This window comes from Sapajus apella, unplaced genomic scaffold (genome assembly GCF_009761245.1).
Source record: "Sapajus apella isolate SASKATOON/1434 unplaced genomic scaffold, GSC_monkey_1.0 scaffold16, whole genome shotgun sequence".
Lineage (NCBI taxonomy): Eukaryota > Metazoa > Chordata > Mammalia > Primates > Cebidae > Sapajus > Sapajus apella.
This window is the reverse complement of record NW_022436956.1, coordinates 17,830,186-17,848,016: the sequence shown is the minus strand read 5'-3', so window position 1 is coordinate 17,848,016 and position 17,831 is coordinate 17,830,186. Positions and strand designations below refer to the sequence as shown.

At 46.5% G+C, this 17,831-nt stretch overlaps 1 protein-coding gene across 21 annotated transcripts in view; it reads left to right on the top strand.

Annotated features, from left to right (window-relative positions):
* The window catches only part of CEP164 (centrosomal protein 164), an 83,534-nt gene that overhangs the window by 31,528 nt on the left and 34,175 nt on the right, over nucleotides 1-17,831 (top strand). For 20 of the 21 annotated variants that reach the window (XM_032285395.1, XM_032285399.1, XM_032285391.1 and 17 more), the window contains 6 exons: nucleotides 811-969; nucleotides 1,379-1,513; nucleotides 2,421-2,498; nucleotides 9,627-10,010; nucleotides 11,997-12,077; nucleotides 13,955-14,038. In XM_032285395.1, coding sequence (XP_032141286.1) covers nucleotides 811-969; nucleotides 1,379-1,513; nucleotides 2,421-2,498; nucleotides 9,627-10,010; nucleotides 11,997-12,077; nucleotides 13,955-14,038 — 921 coding nt within the window. The remainder of the gene's footprint in view (nucleotides 1-810; nucleotides 970-1,378; nucleotides 1,514-2,420; nucleotides 2,499-9,626; nucleotides 10,011-11,996; nucleotides 12,078-13,954; nucleotides 14,039-17,831) is intronic. The other variant, XM_032285409.1, reaches the window with a different exon arrangement.

Here is a 17,831-nt window from a genome sequence, read left to right as displayed (position 1 = left end):
CAAGCAATTCTCCTGCCTTAGCCTCCCAAGTAGCTGGGATTACAGACCCCTTACACCATACATGACTAATTTTTGGTTTTTGGTTTTTTTTTTTTTTGAGACAGAGTCTTGCTCTGTCACCTAGGCTGAAGTGCAGTGGTGCAATCTTGGCTTACTACAGTCTCTGCCTCTTGAGTTCAAGCGATTCTTTTGCCTCAGTGTCCTGAGTAGCTGGAACTACAGGCGTGTGCTACCATGCTCGGCTAATTTTTTGTATTTTTTAGTAGAAAAAGGGTAGCACCGTGTTAGGCAGGATGGTTTTGATCTCCTGGCCTCGTGATCTGCCCACCTTGGCCTCCCAAAGTGCTGGGATTACAGGCGTAAGCCACCGTGCCCAGACCTAATTTTTGTATTTTTTGGTAGAAATGGGATTTCACTGTGTTGGCCAGGATGGTCTTGAATTCCTGACCTCGTGATCTGCTTGCCTTGGCCTCCCAAAGTGCTGGGATTACAGGTGTGAGCCACCACGCCCAGCCTCCTATTTGGCTTCTGAAAGGAGAGCAGAACCCCATGCTGCATCTGCCAGATGTAAAATAACTGTTTGCTGTGAGACAGCATGAGAGTTATGAGAATCCGGAAACCAGGCTGTGATTTCTCACATAGTTGGCACAATGGTAATTTCTGGATGTTGTGTTTCATTAGCAGCCTCTGAGCGGAGGTGGTTTAAATTCGAGTGTGTAGGATTTAGATGTTTTATTTTTATATCTGTCTCTAACACACTGAGAGCCACATGGTTTCTTGGGTTGTAATAAGATGTTTTCTGTTGCCCAGGCCCTGGGTTCCTCGTTAGCCCCAGTTCATGTTCCTCTTGGGGGACTGGCTCCTTTGCGAGGCCTTGTGGATACCCCACCCTCTGCTCTTCGTGGATCTCAAAGCGTGAGCCTGGGGAGCTCAGTGGAGTCTGGACGTCAGCTTGGAGAACTTGTGCTGGTAAGTACTTTCTCTTGTGTTCAGTGTATTTAGTTCCTGTGAGTTCCCCCATGTGTCATACTAGGAACCATGGCCTGGGGTGAGAAATAGAGGGAATTGGTCGAGTCCTCAGGGTTCATATTCTAGTTGGGAAAATGTAATTCACACCGGTATGAATGCAGACTCTGGGCTGTGGAGGATAGACCCATGCTGTAGGGACATCAGTGCTGATTTCCCAGTCTATGCAGCCAATGCAATAGGAGTGGCCCAAGGGAGTCATTGGTGTGAGCTGGAGTTGCCAGGTCAGCTTCATGGATGTGGTGGGACTTGATCTAGGAGACACTGACATAGAGAGTGGGGAGGAGCATTCTAAAAGTCATTCCAAAGGTCTTCCAAATGAGTCCTGTGACTGTCCCTTTCTATTTTGAAGCCTTCACAGGGTCTCAAGACCTCTGCTTCTACAAAGGGTCTCTTGGGCTCCATACGTGAAGACAAGAATGCTCTCACCCTCTTGGCTTTAGGAGAAGAAACCAATGAGGAGGATGAGGAGGAAAGTGATAACCAGGTAATGATGAAGTCCTCTCCCTGGCCTGGAAACCCTCTGTGCTATATTTTCTCCTTTTGAAATTTTTTTTACTGTGATTAAAAAAATATGTAACATAAAATTTACCCTTTTAACCTTGTTAAAGGTAAAATTCAGTGGTATTAATTACCTTCACAATGTTGTGCACCCATCACCGCTATCCATTTCTTTTTTTTTTTTTTTTTTTGCATTTCCCCTCCTACCACTATTCATTTCTAGAACTTGTTCATCATCTCAAATAACAGCTCTGTACCTATTGAGCAATAACTTCCTATTCCCTTTCCCTCCAGCCCCTGGAAACCTAATCTGCTTTCTGTGTCTATGAATTTACCTATTCTAGGTACCTCCTATAAGTGGAATTATACAATATTTGTCTTTTTGTGTCTGGCTTATTTCACTTAGCATAATGTTTCAGGGGTCATCTATGTATCTAATATAAGCATGTATTAGAACTTTGGTCCTTTTTAAGGCTGAATAATATTCCATGGTATGGATATGCTACATTTTGTTTATCTACTCATCTGTTGATGAATATATGAGTTGTTTCCACCTTCGGCGGTCTCTGTGCTACTTTTTAAAAAAGCAAGAATGGTTTTTTTTGGCCTACAGCTTCATTTCTCAAGCGGTCTATTATCCTTCTAGATCTGATCCAGAAAGTATAGCCAGCAGAGAGCACCTTGGCTACTTGCTTGGTGCACAGCATAGTTTGTACTGGTTGGAAAGCCATTTAGTGAGGCAGCCTCAGTGGTGGTCCTGCTCTGAGTCCTCTGAAGCCCTGCCTGGGCCTGCCTGCCAGCTTAGCAGTGCCCTACTTTTCCCTCTGCAAACCTCTCACCCTGGGTTGACGAGTTCCCTCAGACTTACCCCATGTCATCATTTTCGTTTCTAGAGTGTCCACAGCTCAAGTGAGCCTCTTAAGAACCTACACCTGGACATTGGGGCACTGGGTGGTGACTTTGAATATGAGGTAAGAGCCCTAATCCCTATAGGCAAATGTGTAAGCCTGGCATATCTCTCCTTTTTTTTTTTTTTTTTTTTTTAAATTAAGCCCCCCTACTTTGTGGGATGCATATTTGGAAAAAGAACCATTTTGTCCCAGACCTGTCCAGATGGGATTTCTGGGGTTTGGGGGAAGGACAAGAATAAATGAATAGATTCTGTCCCGTCTAGATCCTGCCTCTAAACAAACAAATGTCAACACTCATTATGTTATTGTTAATACCTAAAACCTCCAATGCGTTTTTTTTTTTTTTTTTTTTTAAATATAAAGAGACAGGGTCTTGCCCTGTTGCCCAGGCTAGAGTACAGTGGTGTCATTAGAGCTCAGTGCTTCGAACTCCTGGGTTTAAGTGGTCCTCTGCCTCAGCCTCCCGAGTAGTTAGGACTATAGGCATGTGCCCCATGCCTGGTTACTTTTTAAATTTTTGCAAAGACAAGGTCTCTCTGTTGACCAGACTGGTCTCAAACTCCGGCCTCAAGCAGTCCTTCCATCTTGGTCTCTCAAAATGCTGGAATTATAGGTGTGAGCCCTTGTGCCCAGCAATGTGTTTTATATTTAGAAAGGAGCTTTGCCTACCATGTATCCTTTGTTTAGTGTCCAATTTATTAATTTAAATGTAACATTTCTCTAAATATTCCCAAAGTATTTATACAACTAATGAATCATGAACTCACCAATTAGATTTCCCCAAACACTTAAATATTGGTTGCAGGCTGAATCAGTTAAACTTTTTACAAGTCTAATATACCAAGTTCTTTTAAATACTTTCAATACCTTAACATCAAACAAGTCACTCACACTTTATTAGAATGATCACAAAACTGGCCAGTAAAACAGAATTGCTTGTATCCTGGATTTAAATTTGTTTTCTCATTATCTCTTATTATTTCTGACATGTTTCTTAGAAATCACCTTGCCTTAAGAGCCAAGATTAATGTCTCAGGCCACTTGAGGTTTCAGATGCTGGCCAAAAGCTCCTGATTTGGTTCTTTAGACCTGAGTTGTGGGTGACCCAAGTATAGCCATTGGACAGGGCTTTTTTTTTCTTTTTTTGAGACTGAATCTCACCCCATTGCCCAGGCTGGAGTGCATGTCAGCCTCCCAAGTAGCTGTGACCACAGGTGCCTGCCACCACACCAGCTATTCTTTGTATTTTTTGTAGAGATAGGGTTTTGCTGTGTTGTCCTTGCTGGTCTCGAACTCCTGTGCTTAAGTGATCCACCTGCCTTGGCCTCCCAAAGTACCGGGATTACAGGCGTGAGCCAGTGTGCCCAGCCTAGCATTCCTTTTGTAGTTAGACTTTGTCTGTTATCTCAGAAACTGTTCAGCATTTTGGCTGTGCACAGTTAGATATGTTTTGATTATGACTTTACTATTTCTTGTCAAATGCGACCTTTTTTTTTAAGTGTCCTATCTTTATTATTATCAAGCTAATATATGTCTGCTTTGAAACTGTTCCTTCCGAGTGGGGCCTGGTCTGGAAGGATTAAGTCTAAAGCCTTCAGACTATTTGGTTCCCTGAAATGACAATTTTGTTTTCTTCTCCACCACCAGTAAGACCTATATTGATGGAATCAATGGAGATGCTCAGGCTTTGTGCCAGAAGGTTGACCGTGTATAGGACTAGGGGTGTCAGGAGGACTTACTTGCTTGCGGAGGAAGAAGACAATCTCTATGAGAATGAGCATAATGAGGCTGGAGATTCCGCCCTATTCATTTCTCTATGCCCAGGCAGCAGCTATCCCACTCCCTCTGAAACAGAAAGCACTTGGGTGTGTTTCGTTCAACAATCCAGAGAATGAATTTGTGAATAAGTGAATGAGCCATGCTGGGACAGAGAGAGTGTCTGGGCAGGTTGTGTTGTATTTTTTTCTTCTCTTGGCTTTCCCAGGTTTTGGATAGAGTGGGTACTTGGTTCCTGCTGTCAGCTGGTGGATTGAAGAACCCAATATGGGTTGATCATGATTTACTTTGACCTTGGGCAAGTTAACATTTAACTTCTTAATGGATTGTAAATGTCAACAAAAAAGGCTTTTTCTTTTTTTGAAAGGTGAATTTCTAAAAGCTTTTCTTCTGATAACTGTGTGCTTCTTTGCGGGGAGTGGGGACTTTTGAACACTTTTATAACCTCTTTAATATAAATAGGCACCCCAGTGTGATGAGGGGAAATGTCTGGAGTGGGTGGTGTTAAGTACACCTCCTACCCCTGTCTCTAGCATCCCCGCAGATTTAGTTCTTTTTGTCACATGGAGTGTTGGATTCTATGTTCCAACTTAAGGCAGGAATCAGGACTTTTCTTGTTGGGAGTGTTAGTGGTAGTGGTGAATGGGGGGTTTCAGGGCAGTCAATGCTGCCTCTGCTTGGGCCATACTCTTTGAAAATGGCTTTTGTCCCAGTTTACAGTCTTTGGATTCTCTGAATTACCCACTTTCCCCCACTCCTGAGTGTCCCAGACAGCCTAGGATGAAGATGGACTTCTGAGGTTAGTTCTACCCTGTCTCACTGGGAAGTCACTTTGCTCATGATTCCATGAGAGGGCAGTAGGATGGCAAAAATGCATCTGTTCTTGTCTCCTCCCTTTCCTGCTTTCCAACTTAAACCCACTTCGAGTCTGTTATAGACTGAAGAGAGAGAGGCTTATGGAACCGACACGGAAGAGGGTGAGCAAAAGCCAGGAGGCTGTAGGGTAGGTGAGCAGACTTTATGTGGCCATGTGGTGCTGGTGAAAAGCCCATCAGTGGATCAAAGAAGCAGGAGGGAGCTTGGGCTTAGAAATCACAGGATGATGTCAGTGCGATTGGAAAGTGCTAACAACACTGGGGAGCTGTGCAAAGAATTGAGACCAACTGGGCAGCAGTGAAATCTGAAAAACAAATTGGACTGCTGATCAGCTTGGTGGGGGTCTCTGCAGAACAGGGTTAGTGCACAGACATGGGTTCGGCTCCTCCATCCTTCATGCCCTGTCCCCCATGCTTGTGGATTATAGGGGTCCTTGTCTTGTGGTCTGGGCAGAAGGAGGGAAACCTGATGGCTTTTGGGGGGCATGCTAAATATTCATGAAACGATTCTTATAAGCTCTCTCCTGCTGTCTCCTCATGCAGATGGTAAAGTCTTTTTTGAAAAAGCAGCAGAAATGTGCCTTGCAATTCTCAAGGATCTGGGGCTGTGAAAGGAGGAGACAGAAGGTGTGTGAGCAGGGATGAGCTGAGGGCAAAGCTCTGCTGGGACTGAGGCCCCGCCTTTGCCTCCACTTCCCACAGAGCCCAGGGCAGGAGACTGCATTTGGGTGCCCAGAGTGTGTATCCTGCGTGGAGCTTCAGGCTTTGGGCCCGGGGACAAGGGGTAGGGGCCAGGTGAAAGGAGATGCTCATGGAGTTGGATGGCTTCTCTAGACACTCAGCTCTTGTGCATTCATTTGTGGATAATCTACAACAAATGCTTCACCTCCCTCTGCTTTCCCCACCCTCGAGGTGCTGTCCTGCGGTTGCAGTTAGTCAACATAGTGCAGAGAATGCAAGGTCATTTATTTTAATATTACCCATGTTTTACTGTTTTAGGTAAGGCAGTCTAGAATGAGCCCCATCATGTGAAAATTTTCTTTTGAAGAATTTAAGCATAAGAATTGAGCTGGGCCTAAGATTATTACAATTTGGCCATATCCTGTCATGTGTAAAAATGGGAATCTCTCTCTTTTAAATTTTTATTTTAAGCTCAGGATGCACGTGCAGGTTTGTTATCTAGGTAAACTTGTGTCTTGGGGGTTTGTTATACAGATTATTTCATCACGCAGGCATTAAGCCTAGTACCCATTAGTTATTCTTCCTGTTCTTCTCAAGGATGGAGAATCTCTACCTGTAACTTGTATTCTCTGAACTTTTGATAGATGACTTGTTTTTCCATCATCTTGAATAGTTAATTAATAGCTAACATTTGCTTAGCTATTTTTCGTTTAATAAGCACTATAATAAATATAGTCTAATCCCTGTATAACCGTGTAAAATAAATATTATGTCTCCTTTTTGCAGGCTGGGAGGGGAAACCTCAACTTCTAGCTTTGCATGACCCACTTATTCATGTTTTAACAACTCGTTCAACAAACCTTTACTAAGCACTTATTATGTGCCAGAAACTAGGTATGGAGGACATTGGGGAGCTAATTTGGTGACAAAAACAGATAAGGAAATCAGCAAATACAATAGCTATTAAGGTAGATGATGCGAAGGCTTATCTCAGGTCAGCTGACCCAGGGATCAAGGAAGGCATCCTGTAAGAGGTGATGCGGTGAGGACCAGCGGGAGTGTGTTGGGGTATTGTGTGTGTATGTGTGTTTTAGGAATTGCATGGCAAAGTAGTGAACTAGTGTGATGTTTATCCATAGGTGGGAGGAGAGGGTGTCTGAGGGCTTGGCTGGAGGTGAGCCATGAGAGGCAGGCAGGAGCTGGGCCTTAAGGGCTGTGGGCCAAGTAGGAGTATAAACTTTATCCTGAAGGCCATAGGGACTGTTTATCTGTTACCTCCTTTGTCCTCACATCTAAGGTGTACTGGTAGGCAGCCATCTTAGGACCAGGTTTCACTTGCAACTTCAAGCTGTGGGGAGCCCTTTCTTAATCTTGGGACGAGCCTGGCCAGGGTGGGTTGGCCCTGCTTGCTGTGTAAGGGGGTGTGGTTGTCCTGACACCCTTAGCCCAACCCAGGCAACTCTCACCTTGTTCTTGGAGTCCTCAGAAACCCACAGACATTTGGTGGTATAGAGACGAAAAGGCCATTAGGCTCAGCCTGAAGCTGCTTCACTTGAAGAGAAGTTTGTCTTCCTTCTCTAAGCCCAGTGGTCCTGGCAGATTTACTCCATGCTGGAGGTTAGGGATGCTGGGAGGGGCAGCACTGGTGGGTATCTGCATGCATGCTGCCAAGAAATGAGCTTCCTTCACGCCTTCTTTACTTCCCTTTCTGCTCTTCTTTCTGGGACAGGCTTGGGCCTGATGACAGTATCACCACTGTGTCTAGTGGCCTCTTTGCTTTGAGCAGTCAAAGCCGTTGGGAGCATTTCACTTTTCTTAATATTAGCTCAATTCCTTGAGGGCAGGATCTATATCTTGGCCATATTTGGATTCCCAAGGCAGTGTTTGGCACATAGAATGTGTTCAGTGAATGAATGTTTAAGTATCATTACATAACGTAACTTAACATTTGTGGGACACTGGCAGTGTGCCATTCACAATTCTGAGTTCCTTAACTCACTTGATGAGTGCTAACTCACTTAGTCTTCCCAACAACACTCCCTATGAGGTAGGCACTACTACATCCCAGTATTTTAGCGAAAGAAACTGAGGTACATTTATAGACATAAGTAATTTGCCTAAGGTCATACATCTGTTAAGTGTGGAGCCAAAATTTGAGCCTGAGCAGCCTCTGTCTCCAAAGCTGAGCTCTGAATGACTCTGCTTTACTGACCTGCTTAATCATCCCTAGGAAGCCTGGGTTAGCTTGTCAGTAGACTGTCAGGCTTGCAGGCAGAGGGTAATTTCTGTGGACACAGCAGACGCTGTAACAGAGCATCAATAAATGCCATGCTTAGGGCTTGTTGTTGGACCTCTCCACTCTCTAGTCATCATGGTCCTTGAGTCTTCAGAATAGGGAATCAGGAAGCCTTAAAAATCCCTCATCAGAAGTTATTCAGTCTGGCAGCCCAAGTGTTAGCACAGATGCTTTCTGAGAAGAAGGCTTCTCAGCCCAAGCCCAGCAGAGATCACTGGCTGTATTTCCATGGGCGGGTTTTCTTTTTCTCTTTTGATTGACTCTAAGGAATTTAGTGGAAGCAGCCTTAGGTTTTTACTGGTCTTTAAAGTGAGGTTTGTATGTAAGAAGCAGGGTGTGGCCACTGTAGGGATGCACTGCTCAGATCTCATTTCCAGAGACCCTGCCAAGGGGAGGTTAGTAGAGATTGACAGCCTCCAGCCACCCTTTCTATCCCCTCTGCTTCATGGAAGGCCGTGTTTTCTACTGGTGATAGGGCACAGCAGGGGTCTGAAAGCAGAGCCATTTCTGCAGATATGGGACTCCTCTAGTGGCAGCCTGCTTGGTGACTCTGCTGGGCTGGCCAAGACTTTCTCAGAGCTGGAGAAAGTCTGGAGGCTCTGCCCACTTCCTTTATCCTTTATAGACATCTGCCTTAAATCTCTTACACATCTAACCCTACCTTGTCATCTGCTTCTCAGAGGACCCAAGTCAGCAGTGCTTGGTGAGGCTGCTATCTCTGAGGCTGATCCGTGTGTACCCGGGAGGCTTTAGGGACGAAGAGCACTCTCCTGTTAGTTTTTCCCCTGCTGCCTATTAAACATGAAAAATAGAATTTGAGAATTTGCTGCCTTTCTCTCACGTGATGATCCATCATCATCTTAAATAAATATTGGCTTTTGAGTTGCAGTCTTATGATGTGGCTAATGGGGCTGGAGCGAGACAGATTTATTACTTGAGGAGATGATAGGTAGTGACAGAGTTGTATCATCCGGTGCAGTGACTTCCAGGCCCCCCAGTGGATGGGGATCAGCTTGGGTATATCCAGATCATATAAATTCCAGTTCTGTAGATCTAGGGTGGAGCCACGAATCTGTGTTTTAAAGAGCAGAGTGGGCTGGGCACGGTGGCTCACGCCTGTAATCCCAGCATTTTGGAGGCTGAGGCATGTGGATTGCCTGAGGCCAGGAGTTTGAGACCAGCCTGGCAAAACCAAACATGGCAAAACCCTGTCTCTACTAAAAATACAAAAAATAGCCAGGTGTGGTGGTGCACACCTGTAGTCCTAGCTACTCGGGAGGCTGAGGCACGAGAATCACTTGATCCCAGAGGCAGAGGTTGCAGTGACCTGAGATTGTGCCACTGCACTCCAGCGTGGGCAACAGAGCGAGACTCTGTCTCAAAAAAAAAAAAGAAAAATTAAAAATAAATTAAAAAACTGGGTGATTGACAACCACTGGGTAAGAACTGAAGCGCCGGCCTCTGGGAATCAGGGAATAGCATTTCCGTCTTGTACCATGTCTCAACTCCTTTTGCACATTCCTTATGTCTTCCTTTCTAACATGGTCTGTTGCTTCCTAGGAGTCTCTGAGAACAAGCCAGCCAGAGAAGAGAGATGTTTCTCTAGATTCAGATGCTGCTGGTCCCCCTACTCCCTGTAAGCCCTCCAGCCCAGGTGCAGACAGTAGTCTGAGCAGTGCTGATGGCAAAGGGCGACAGGGAAGTGGGGCAAGACCTGGGCTTCCAGATAAAGAGGAAAATGAGAAGAGTGAACCTGAGGCTTCCAGGAATCTGGTGACCCCTAAGGCAGACCCTACAGGCGATGAGCCTGCCAAAGCCTCTGAAAAGGAGGCACCAGAGGACACAGTAGATGCAGGAGAGGAGGGTTGCAGGAGGGAAGAGGCAACCAAGGAGCCAAAGAAGACGGATTCTGCCCTGAAAGAGGGCAGTTCAGACGCCAGCCAAGTAAGTCACCGTGTCCCATAGGCAGGGGTCGGCTGTAGCCCTCTGCTGCTCTGTTCAGCCTTGGGCAGGGTCCTATCCCCACATCTTTATTACTGAGTCAGGAGCTTCATTTGCAGCCCCGGCACTGGGCTGTCAGCATCAGCCAGAGCCCTTAATTGTGACAAATATGCCGAGACCCAGCAGGCAGTAAAATCCTGAATAAAGCTGCAAGCCTGCTGGCACTCCAAATTGGGAGCAGAAATTTGCTTTTCCATTGGCACCCTCCTGGAATGTTCATTTTCTTTTCTCCTACTTCCTTCCTCTCATGCTTCTTACCTCCCTCTTGTACATTTTTTTTCTTGTTTTTTTTGAGACAGGGTCTCGCTCTGTAGCCCAGGCTTGGAGTGCAGTGGTGTGATCTCGGCTCACTGCAGCCTTGACCTCCAGGACTCAAGCAGTCCTCCCACTTCATCATAGTTCAGGGTGCTTTTTGGCAGAGCATTACCTCAGCCTCTTGGGTTGCTGAGACCACAGGCATGTGTCACCACGCTCGGCTAATTGTTGTATTTTTTGTAGAGACAGGGTTTTGCCATGTTGCCCAGGCTGGTCTCTAACTCCTGAGCTCAAGTGATCTGGCCACCTCATCATAGTTCGGGTGTCTTTTCTTTTTTTTTGAGACAGAGTATCACTCCTTTACCCCAGCTGTGGTACAGTGGTACAGTCTCGGCTCACTGCAACCTCTGCCTCCCAGGTTCAAGCGATTTTTGTGCTTAGCCTCCCGAGTAGCTGGGACCACAGGCATGTACCACCACACCTGGCTAATTTTTGTATTTAGCCAGTAGTAGTAGAAGTGGGGTTTTGTCATGTTGCCCAGGTTGATCTTGAACTCCTGAGCTCAACTTCTATCTGCCTGCCTTGGCCTCCCAAACTGCTGAGATTACAGGCATGAGCCACTGAGCCTGGCTCCCCTTGTACTTCTTGACAAGTACAAGAAATTTGGGGCAGTCATGGTTGCAGCAGTTGGAGTTCCTATAGAGAGAGAACGTTGTGTGTTGTGGTGAGGTGGGGTGCGGTGGTGGTCGGGGGTGATAGGTACCACATTTGGGAGTATTCTATCCTAGCATAGGTAGATTAGGTGACAAGAAGACTCTTCTCGTCCATTTTTGTGGCTCTTTCTGAACTATCCCAAGACATGGGAGTGGTTGCTTTGGCAAGACCAGGCTAATGACCAAAATGGACAGAAGCAAGTCTGAATGGGGAGATCCTTTGGCATTTTAGACTTTTTTCAACCCTTAGTCCTGTTCCTTCTCCAGGTAGATGGTGAGAGAATTCATTTAAAGAGCTTTTATTGACTGGGCATGGTGGCTCATGCCTGTAATCCCAGCACTTTGGGAGGCCCAGGTAGGTGGATCACTTGAGGTCAGGCATTTGAGACCACTGGCCAACATGGTGAAACCCCGTCTCTACTAAAAATATAAAAATTAGCTGGGCATGGTGATGTGTACCTGTAATCCCAGCTACTTGGGAGGCTGAGGCAGGAGAACCGCTTGAACCTGGGAGGTGGAGGCTGCAGTGAGCTGAGATGACACCACTGCACCCCACCCTGAGGGACAGAGTGAGACTGTCTTGGAAAAAAAAAAAAGCTTTTATCTATTTTCTGGGAAACATGCTGTCCTTCTGTTTTTTAGGATAGCATCAGACTTTCATACTGCCACCTTTCTAACCATCTCCACTACTCTCGGCTCTTCTTACTTGTGGAAATCCTTCTGATCTGATTCACAGTGTGGTTGTCTCTACTCAGCTGCCCAGCCCCAGTGGGGCAGAGGCTGTGCCCATGTCCAGAGAGAATGGCGGGATCCACAGGCCTCCTTTAGGTTTTCCAGAAGGGTGGATTTCAGTTTGGCCTGAGCCCTGTATTGGCACCACGGCCTGAACAGAATGCCCTGGGTAGTGACGAGGACCCTTTATGCTCTGCCGAGGGATTTCTCTTTGTGTCTCTCTCTCCAGGAATCGGAAATTAGTGAACATATGAAGGAACCACAGCTCTCAGACTCCATAGCTTCTGACCCCAAGTCCTTCCGTGGGCTGGTGAGTTTGAGATGAGGCAGTAGATTGGTGGCGAAGAGCATGGATTTGTGAGTCTCCAGGGTTAAGTAATTTGCCTAGGATCACACAGCTTGTAAGGGGAGAATTTTGAACTCATGCTCGAGTCTTATCTAGCTCTAGTTTCTCAATCATTAACTAAGGGTAATACTACCTATTTTATAGGTTTGTTGTGAGAAGAAAGTGAGGCAGAGAGTGTAAAATGTTAGCATATAAACATTAATAATAATGTTGTATATAAAATAACATAAAATGTTAGCTGTTATTACTATCACTATTCTGTGAATTGCTTGTGTGATCATGTGAGTCACCTCTAGCAGGAGCATTATATGAGCCTAGGAGGTTAGAGACTGGCGTGTTTGTGTTTATGGGATCACTGAGCTGTGGCGAGGACCAGTCCCCAAGTTCTGGTCAGGAGGGATGCTGTGGCTTCATTTCTAAAGTTAAGGCTTTGTCTTGGAGTGCCAGCATCCGTGGTTTCTTTGTCCCAGACCTTCTACCCAGCCTGCTGTATCCTGCTTTCATTTGCCAGGTCTGTACCTAAGGGGAATAGTTCAGGGTGCTTTTTGGCAGAGCATTACCTCTAGAAGCCATCCTCCATCTGTTCGAAGGAGGCAGATTAAAGGGAAGGAATTAGTGGGAGAGGGTCAGGGATGAACAGTAATGATATGAGGAGGTGCAGAGGAATTAGGAGGCTGTGTGTGCTTGTGCCTCATTGAGCCATGGGCTTAGGAGGCAGATGGCAGCGGCATTCAGTGAAGTAGAACTCCAACTGAATGGAAAATGTCACCAAAAAAGAAGAAAAACCCACAAGCTAGAAAGGGAAGGCAAAAAGTCGTTGGCAAAAACTGTCCATGAAGAATCGCCATGTCACAGATCTCTTGGAAGCAAGGGGGCTGGCTCTTCTAAAGCAGTCACCCATATGGAGAAATGTGCCCATCAGCATTTTTCTTCTCTATGGAAGTGGATGGAGGAGGCTGTGGACAGTGGGACCAGACTTTGTCTGGGTGTCTCACCATTAATCAGGGCTGATGTGACAGAACTGTCCCCATTAGCATGCTGTTGGGTAGCAGTCTTTCACTTAGCCCAGCTGGGATCTTAGGCTTAGAGAGAGAGGGTGGGACTGTGGGCCTGTGGCAGCCAAAGGATAGCAACAAACTGGCACCAGTGTGGTCACTTGCTGCCTGTCCCAAAGAGAAGCCAGTGCTGGAAGCACCACTAATTAACCCTCATTGTCTAGATGGGCACCTGTATGGAATGGGGAATGGAATGAGCTGGAAAGAGCCAAACTGCCCACAGGTTTTCTGGGGATGTTGGCCTCTCTTCTCATGCCTGGTTGGGCACCAGGGATGAGGAGAGATGCTGGAGAGTGACATCCTTCGCAGCATGTGTCATGGAAAGAGCTTGGGCTTTGGAGTCAGTACAGGGCCCCATCTGACCCTCAGGCCCCTGCTTTTCAGCTTTGTGACCTTGGGCGAGTTACATGTGCTCTCCAACCTGCTTCCTTATCTGTGAGATGAGGGTAAGAATTTTAGTCTCACAGGGTTATTTTTCCCCCACAGCTTTATTATGAAAAATTTCAAACATATAGAACAATGAAAAAAATTGTACAGTGAATACCCACATATTCACCACATATAGGCCACAATTAACATTTTACCATACTTGCTTTATCACATATCTTTCTATCTAGTCATGGTGTTATTTTGAAGATGAAATTAGCAGATGTTGAAATGTTCGGCACAGGGCTGGGCACAGAGTAGACATCTTTCTGGAAAGTGGAGTTAGGAGTAGTGAAGAGGCCTGGTGGGTGTTGACCATGACAGAGGCAGAGTTGACCTTTGCATCTCCGCTGTCTCCAGGACTTTGGTTTTCACACCCGGATCTCAGAGCACTTGCTGGATGTTGGTGTGCTTTCCCCCGTCCTGGATGGAGCCCTTTGGCAGGTGAGTCTCTCTGGGTGGTGGGCTGAGTTGGGGCCTCATTTTCCCTCACAACCACTTTTTTGGATAACCCAGAGCCAGGCCCCGCCCACCACACGGTGCATTTCTGGAAGTTCTCTCCCTTCTAATTCATTAAGGCATGGTTCTGACTACCTTTCATGGGTTTCTGACCATTCCTGTGTTGTTGCTATAAATTAAAGCCCTTTTTCCCCATATATTTTTCCATTTATCCACTCATTCACCAGCTGCAAGGGAATGTCTGCTCATGTCCAAAACACTGTGTAGACTGTAGATTTCAAGATACTTCCCAACCTGGCCCATCCATCCTCTTTATGTGCCCAGCCCACCTGCCACTCACCAGCTGGGTCTGCCGCTCACCATCGCTGGGTCACATCTCCACCTCCGCCACCCCTCTGCCTGCCACTCTACTTTCCCATTTTTCCCTGCAAGCTGTTGGTCCTGGAGGTTCACCTCTGACACCACCTCCTCAGGTGGGATGAATTGTTCCTCTCTTTGCTCCGCTTAGTCCCTCTTATTTTGTTTGACGGTTGTCTGTCTCCCCTGCCAGATGTAAGGTCTGTATGTGCATGGATGACAACTGACCCACGTAGGGTACAAAGATGACTCAAACATAGATCCTGTCCTCAAGGAGCTTCAAGCCAAGACCTTTTTTGTTTGTTTGTTTTTCCTTTGTAGATTGGTTAGAAGAGCAGTTCTGGCACATGGTCTCTGCAAGTTGCAAGGTTAAGGGAACATTTGGTTTGGGCAAAATGGAAATTTATTGGGTGAAACAAACAAGATGTTTCATATGAACCCAGCCTGGGAGACTTTAGTGAAATGTGTGCTAGAGACAGGATAGAGTTTTCAGGCCAACTGCATTTGAGCCCCACATGTTCCTCTCAGGTCTGGCTGATAAAACCTTTCTGGGCCACTGTCCAGCTACCTGGTCCCTGCTGGACCTTGGTCATCCTATTTGCAGTGCTAAAGAGATGTGAGGGCACAGACAAGGGAAGATGGGATTAGTCAGGAAAGGTTTGGAGCAGGTGAATTGTGAGGCGCCTTTGGCAGTAGGTGAGTGGGGAAGTTACTGAGTCAGTGGGGTGGGGGTGAATTCCATTGCTTGGAGTCCAACACCTGGCCAGTATCAGAATTACTTGGGAGCTTGAAAAAAAGATTTTTGGGTCCTACTTAAGACCTGATGTGGAGAGCAGCCTCTTTTCGGGCTATGCCACTTGCTGTAACGCAGTAGCAGGACCTGACTTGGTTTTGGTTCTCATGAGCTGCAGCCTCCTGAGGTGGCCATCCCTGGCAGAGGAAGCCCTAAGCCAGCTGTCCCCAGCCTTTTTGGCATCAGCAACCAGTTTCTTGGAAGACAGTTTTTCCACAGATGGGGACAGGGGTTGGGGCATTAGATTCTCACAAGTAGCACACAATCTAGATCCCTCACATGCACAGATCACAATAGGATTCGTGCTCCTGTCAGAACTCAATGCCACTGCTAATCTGACAGGAGGTGTAGCTCAGGTGATAAGGCTTGCTCACCCACTGTTCACCTCCTGCTCTGCAGCCCAGGGGTTGGGGACCCCCGTCCCTTAAACTATATCTTGTGACCTGCCTGTTGTGATGTGGGTAACTGGGTGCTCAGCATAGCTGACCAAGTAGCCGAGCCTTTGCAGGGCTCAGCCTCCAGGTGTCTGCCATCTCTGGAGATGGAGGGCTCGAGTGGGAAGGTGGAGATGGAGGGCTGGAATGGGAAGGTGGAGCTGGAGGAGAGAGCAGCAGCCCTTTCATGGGACAACTGTAGCTGCCGTCCTCTGTCCTTGTGTGCTTTTGCCCAATTTGCCATATTCTCCATGTCTCTCTCAAGGGCAGGAGAGAGGGCTTAGAACTGAGCTATGCTAGTTTTTGTTCATTTTAAATATTTTTAATGCAGCTGTATTGAGATATAATCAATATACAATAAACTGCACATTTAGTTGATAAGTTTTACCATATTATGTACCTTCACAACTATCACCACAAAAAAAGATCATAATGAATTAGACATAATACATTTCATAATGAATTAGAAAAGTGATTATAAAATTATTTCAAGTAATACAGAATGTCCAAGTTCTCTACTTCCTCTAACCTTACTCACACAGGCAGGGACTATGGACAGTTTCCATTCACATTTTTCATGTGCCTTTCCAGAATTTTTTCTGTGTACATATAAGCATGTATCTATTTTCTACTTGCTTATCTTTTTTCTTCCCATAAAAATTGGGATTGTGCTACCTAAACTGCTGGGTGATATGCTCTTTAAATTTGAGAATAGGCTCTTGACTTATTTCTGAGGTATTTTATATAGATCTACCATATTTATTTTGTTGCCTGCACAGTCTTCTGCTGTATGAATACACTATTGTTTATTTAACTAAGGACTGAATCCTAAATGAAAAAAAAGACCCTAGAGCTGAGTTAAGGAGAGGGAAATGATACCTTAGCCCAGAGGCTTAGGATGTGCGATCGTCTCCCCTTTCTTCCCCCTATCCCCAGACAAAGTCTTGCTCTGTCGCCCAGGCTAGGGTGCAGTGGCGTGATCTCTGCTCATTGCAGCCTCTACTTCCTGGGTTCAAATGAGTCTCCTGCCTCAGCCTCCCAAGTATTTGGGATTACACGTATGCACCACCACGCCTGGCTATATTCTTATTAGAGATGGGGTTTCACCGTGTTGCAACTGTTGACCTTGTGATCCATCTGTCTCAGCCTCCCAAAGTGCTGGGATTATAGACGTGAGCCACTGTGCCCAGCTCGATTGTCTCCCCTTTCTGAAGAATGCTGACCTTGGCTGCTTTCCTCATCTGGTCCCTTTGCTTCTTTTTTTGGAGCAAAAAGTTCAAGGGAGGGAACCCTCTCTACCAAGAGGACCCTCTGTCTGGGTATTTCCCCAGAGGATCCCCTTTTCTCTGTCGGTGGGGCTAGTTCAGTTTCTCACAGAAATATAAGTGAAACAAGAAGGGAGAGGCCAGAAAGCGATGGTCTGTAGCCAGCCCTCCTATCTGCTGCCTTTTTCCTTATGGTGTGTGGCCAGTAGCCCTGGAGTTCTTTCTGACTCAGGGTGCAGTCCCCCTATTTTTATTACTATCACCCCACTTTATTACTCATCTTATATTTTAGTTTGTTAAATGGAGTTGGCCTGTGTGATTTTCTTTCTTGACAGGTGAGAGAGGGAGATATTTGATGGGCATGGTGTGGTCTGTAGGGGAAGACAAGTTGTGAGTTGCACTCTGGAAGGGGAGAGAGGTGGGGTGGGAAAGGCTGCATGCCCTGCCATTGTCTGCAGGCTCTGCCCAGGCTGATGCGATGAGGAGTGGCAGCCTTGGCAGGGAGCCCTTCTGCTGCAGGCACAGGGAGGTACTCACAGGCAGCATTTCTATTTTTAATGTAATTTGGGGGAGCTGGGTTTTAGTTCAGGCCCTGCCCTTCCTTACCCGTCCAGATGGCAGGGTTGGCTACAGCTGCTGGGGCTTAGGCTGCCAATGGAGAGGTGTGGGGGCTGTGGGCACAGGGCTGGGGACCCCACTGGGGAAGACGGAGTGAGCTGTCTCCCGCCCCACCTCTCCTGTTAACCCTGTGTCCCAGAACAGACGGGGCTCCTGTTGGTATGACAGAAGGAGTGCAGGTCCTAGGATGGGGACTGGCACCGGCAGAGTCTTTTGTTTTTTACCTTAGGCTGGGGGAGAGGGAGAGGAATGTGAGAAGAGGAACTAACGTTGATGGCATGCCTTCTTTGGGTCGGGAGTTGGGCCTTAAC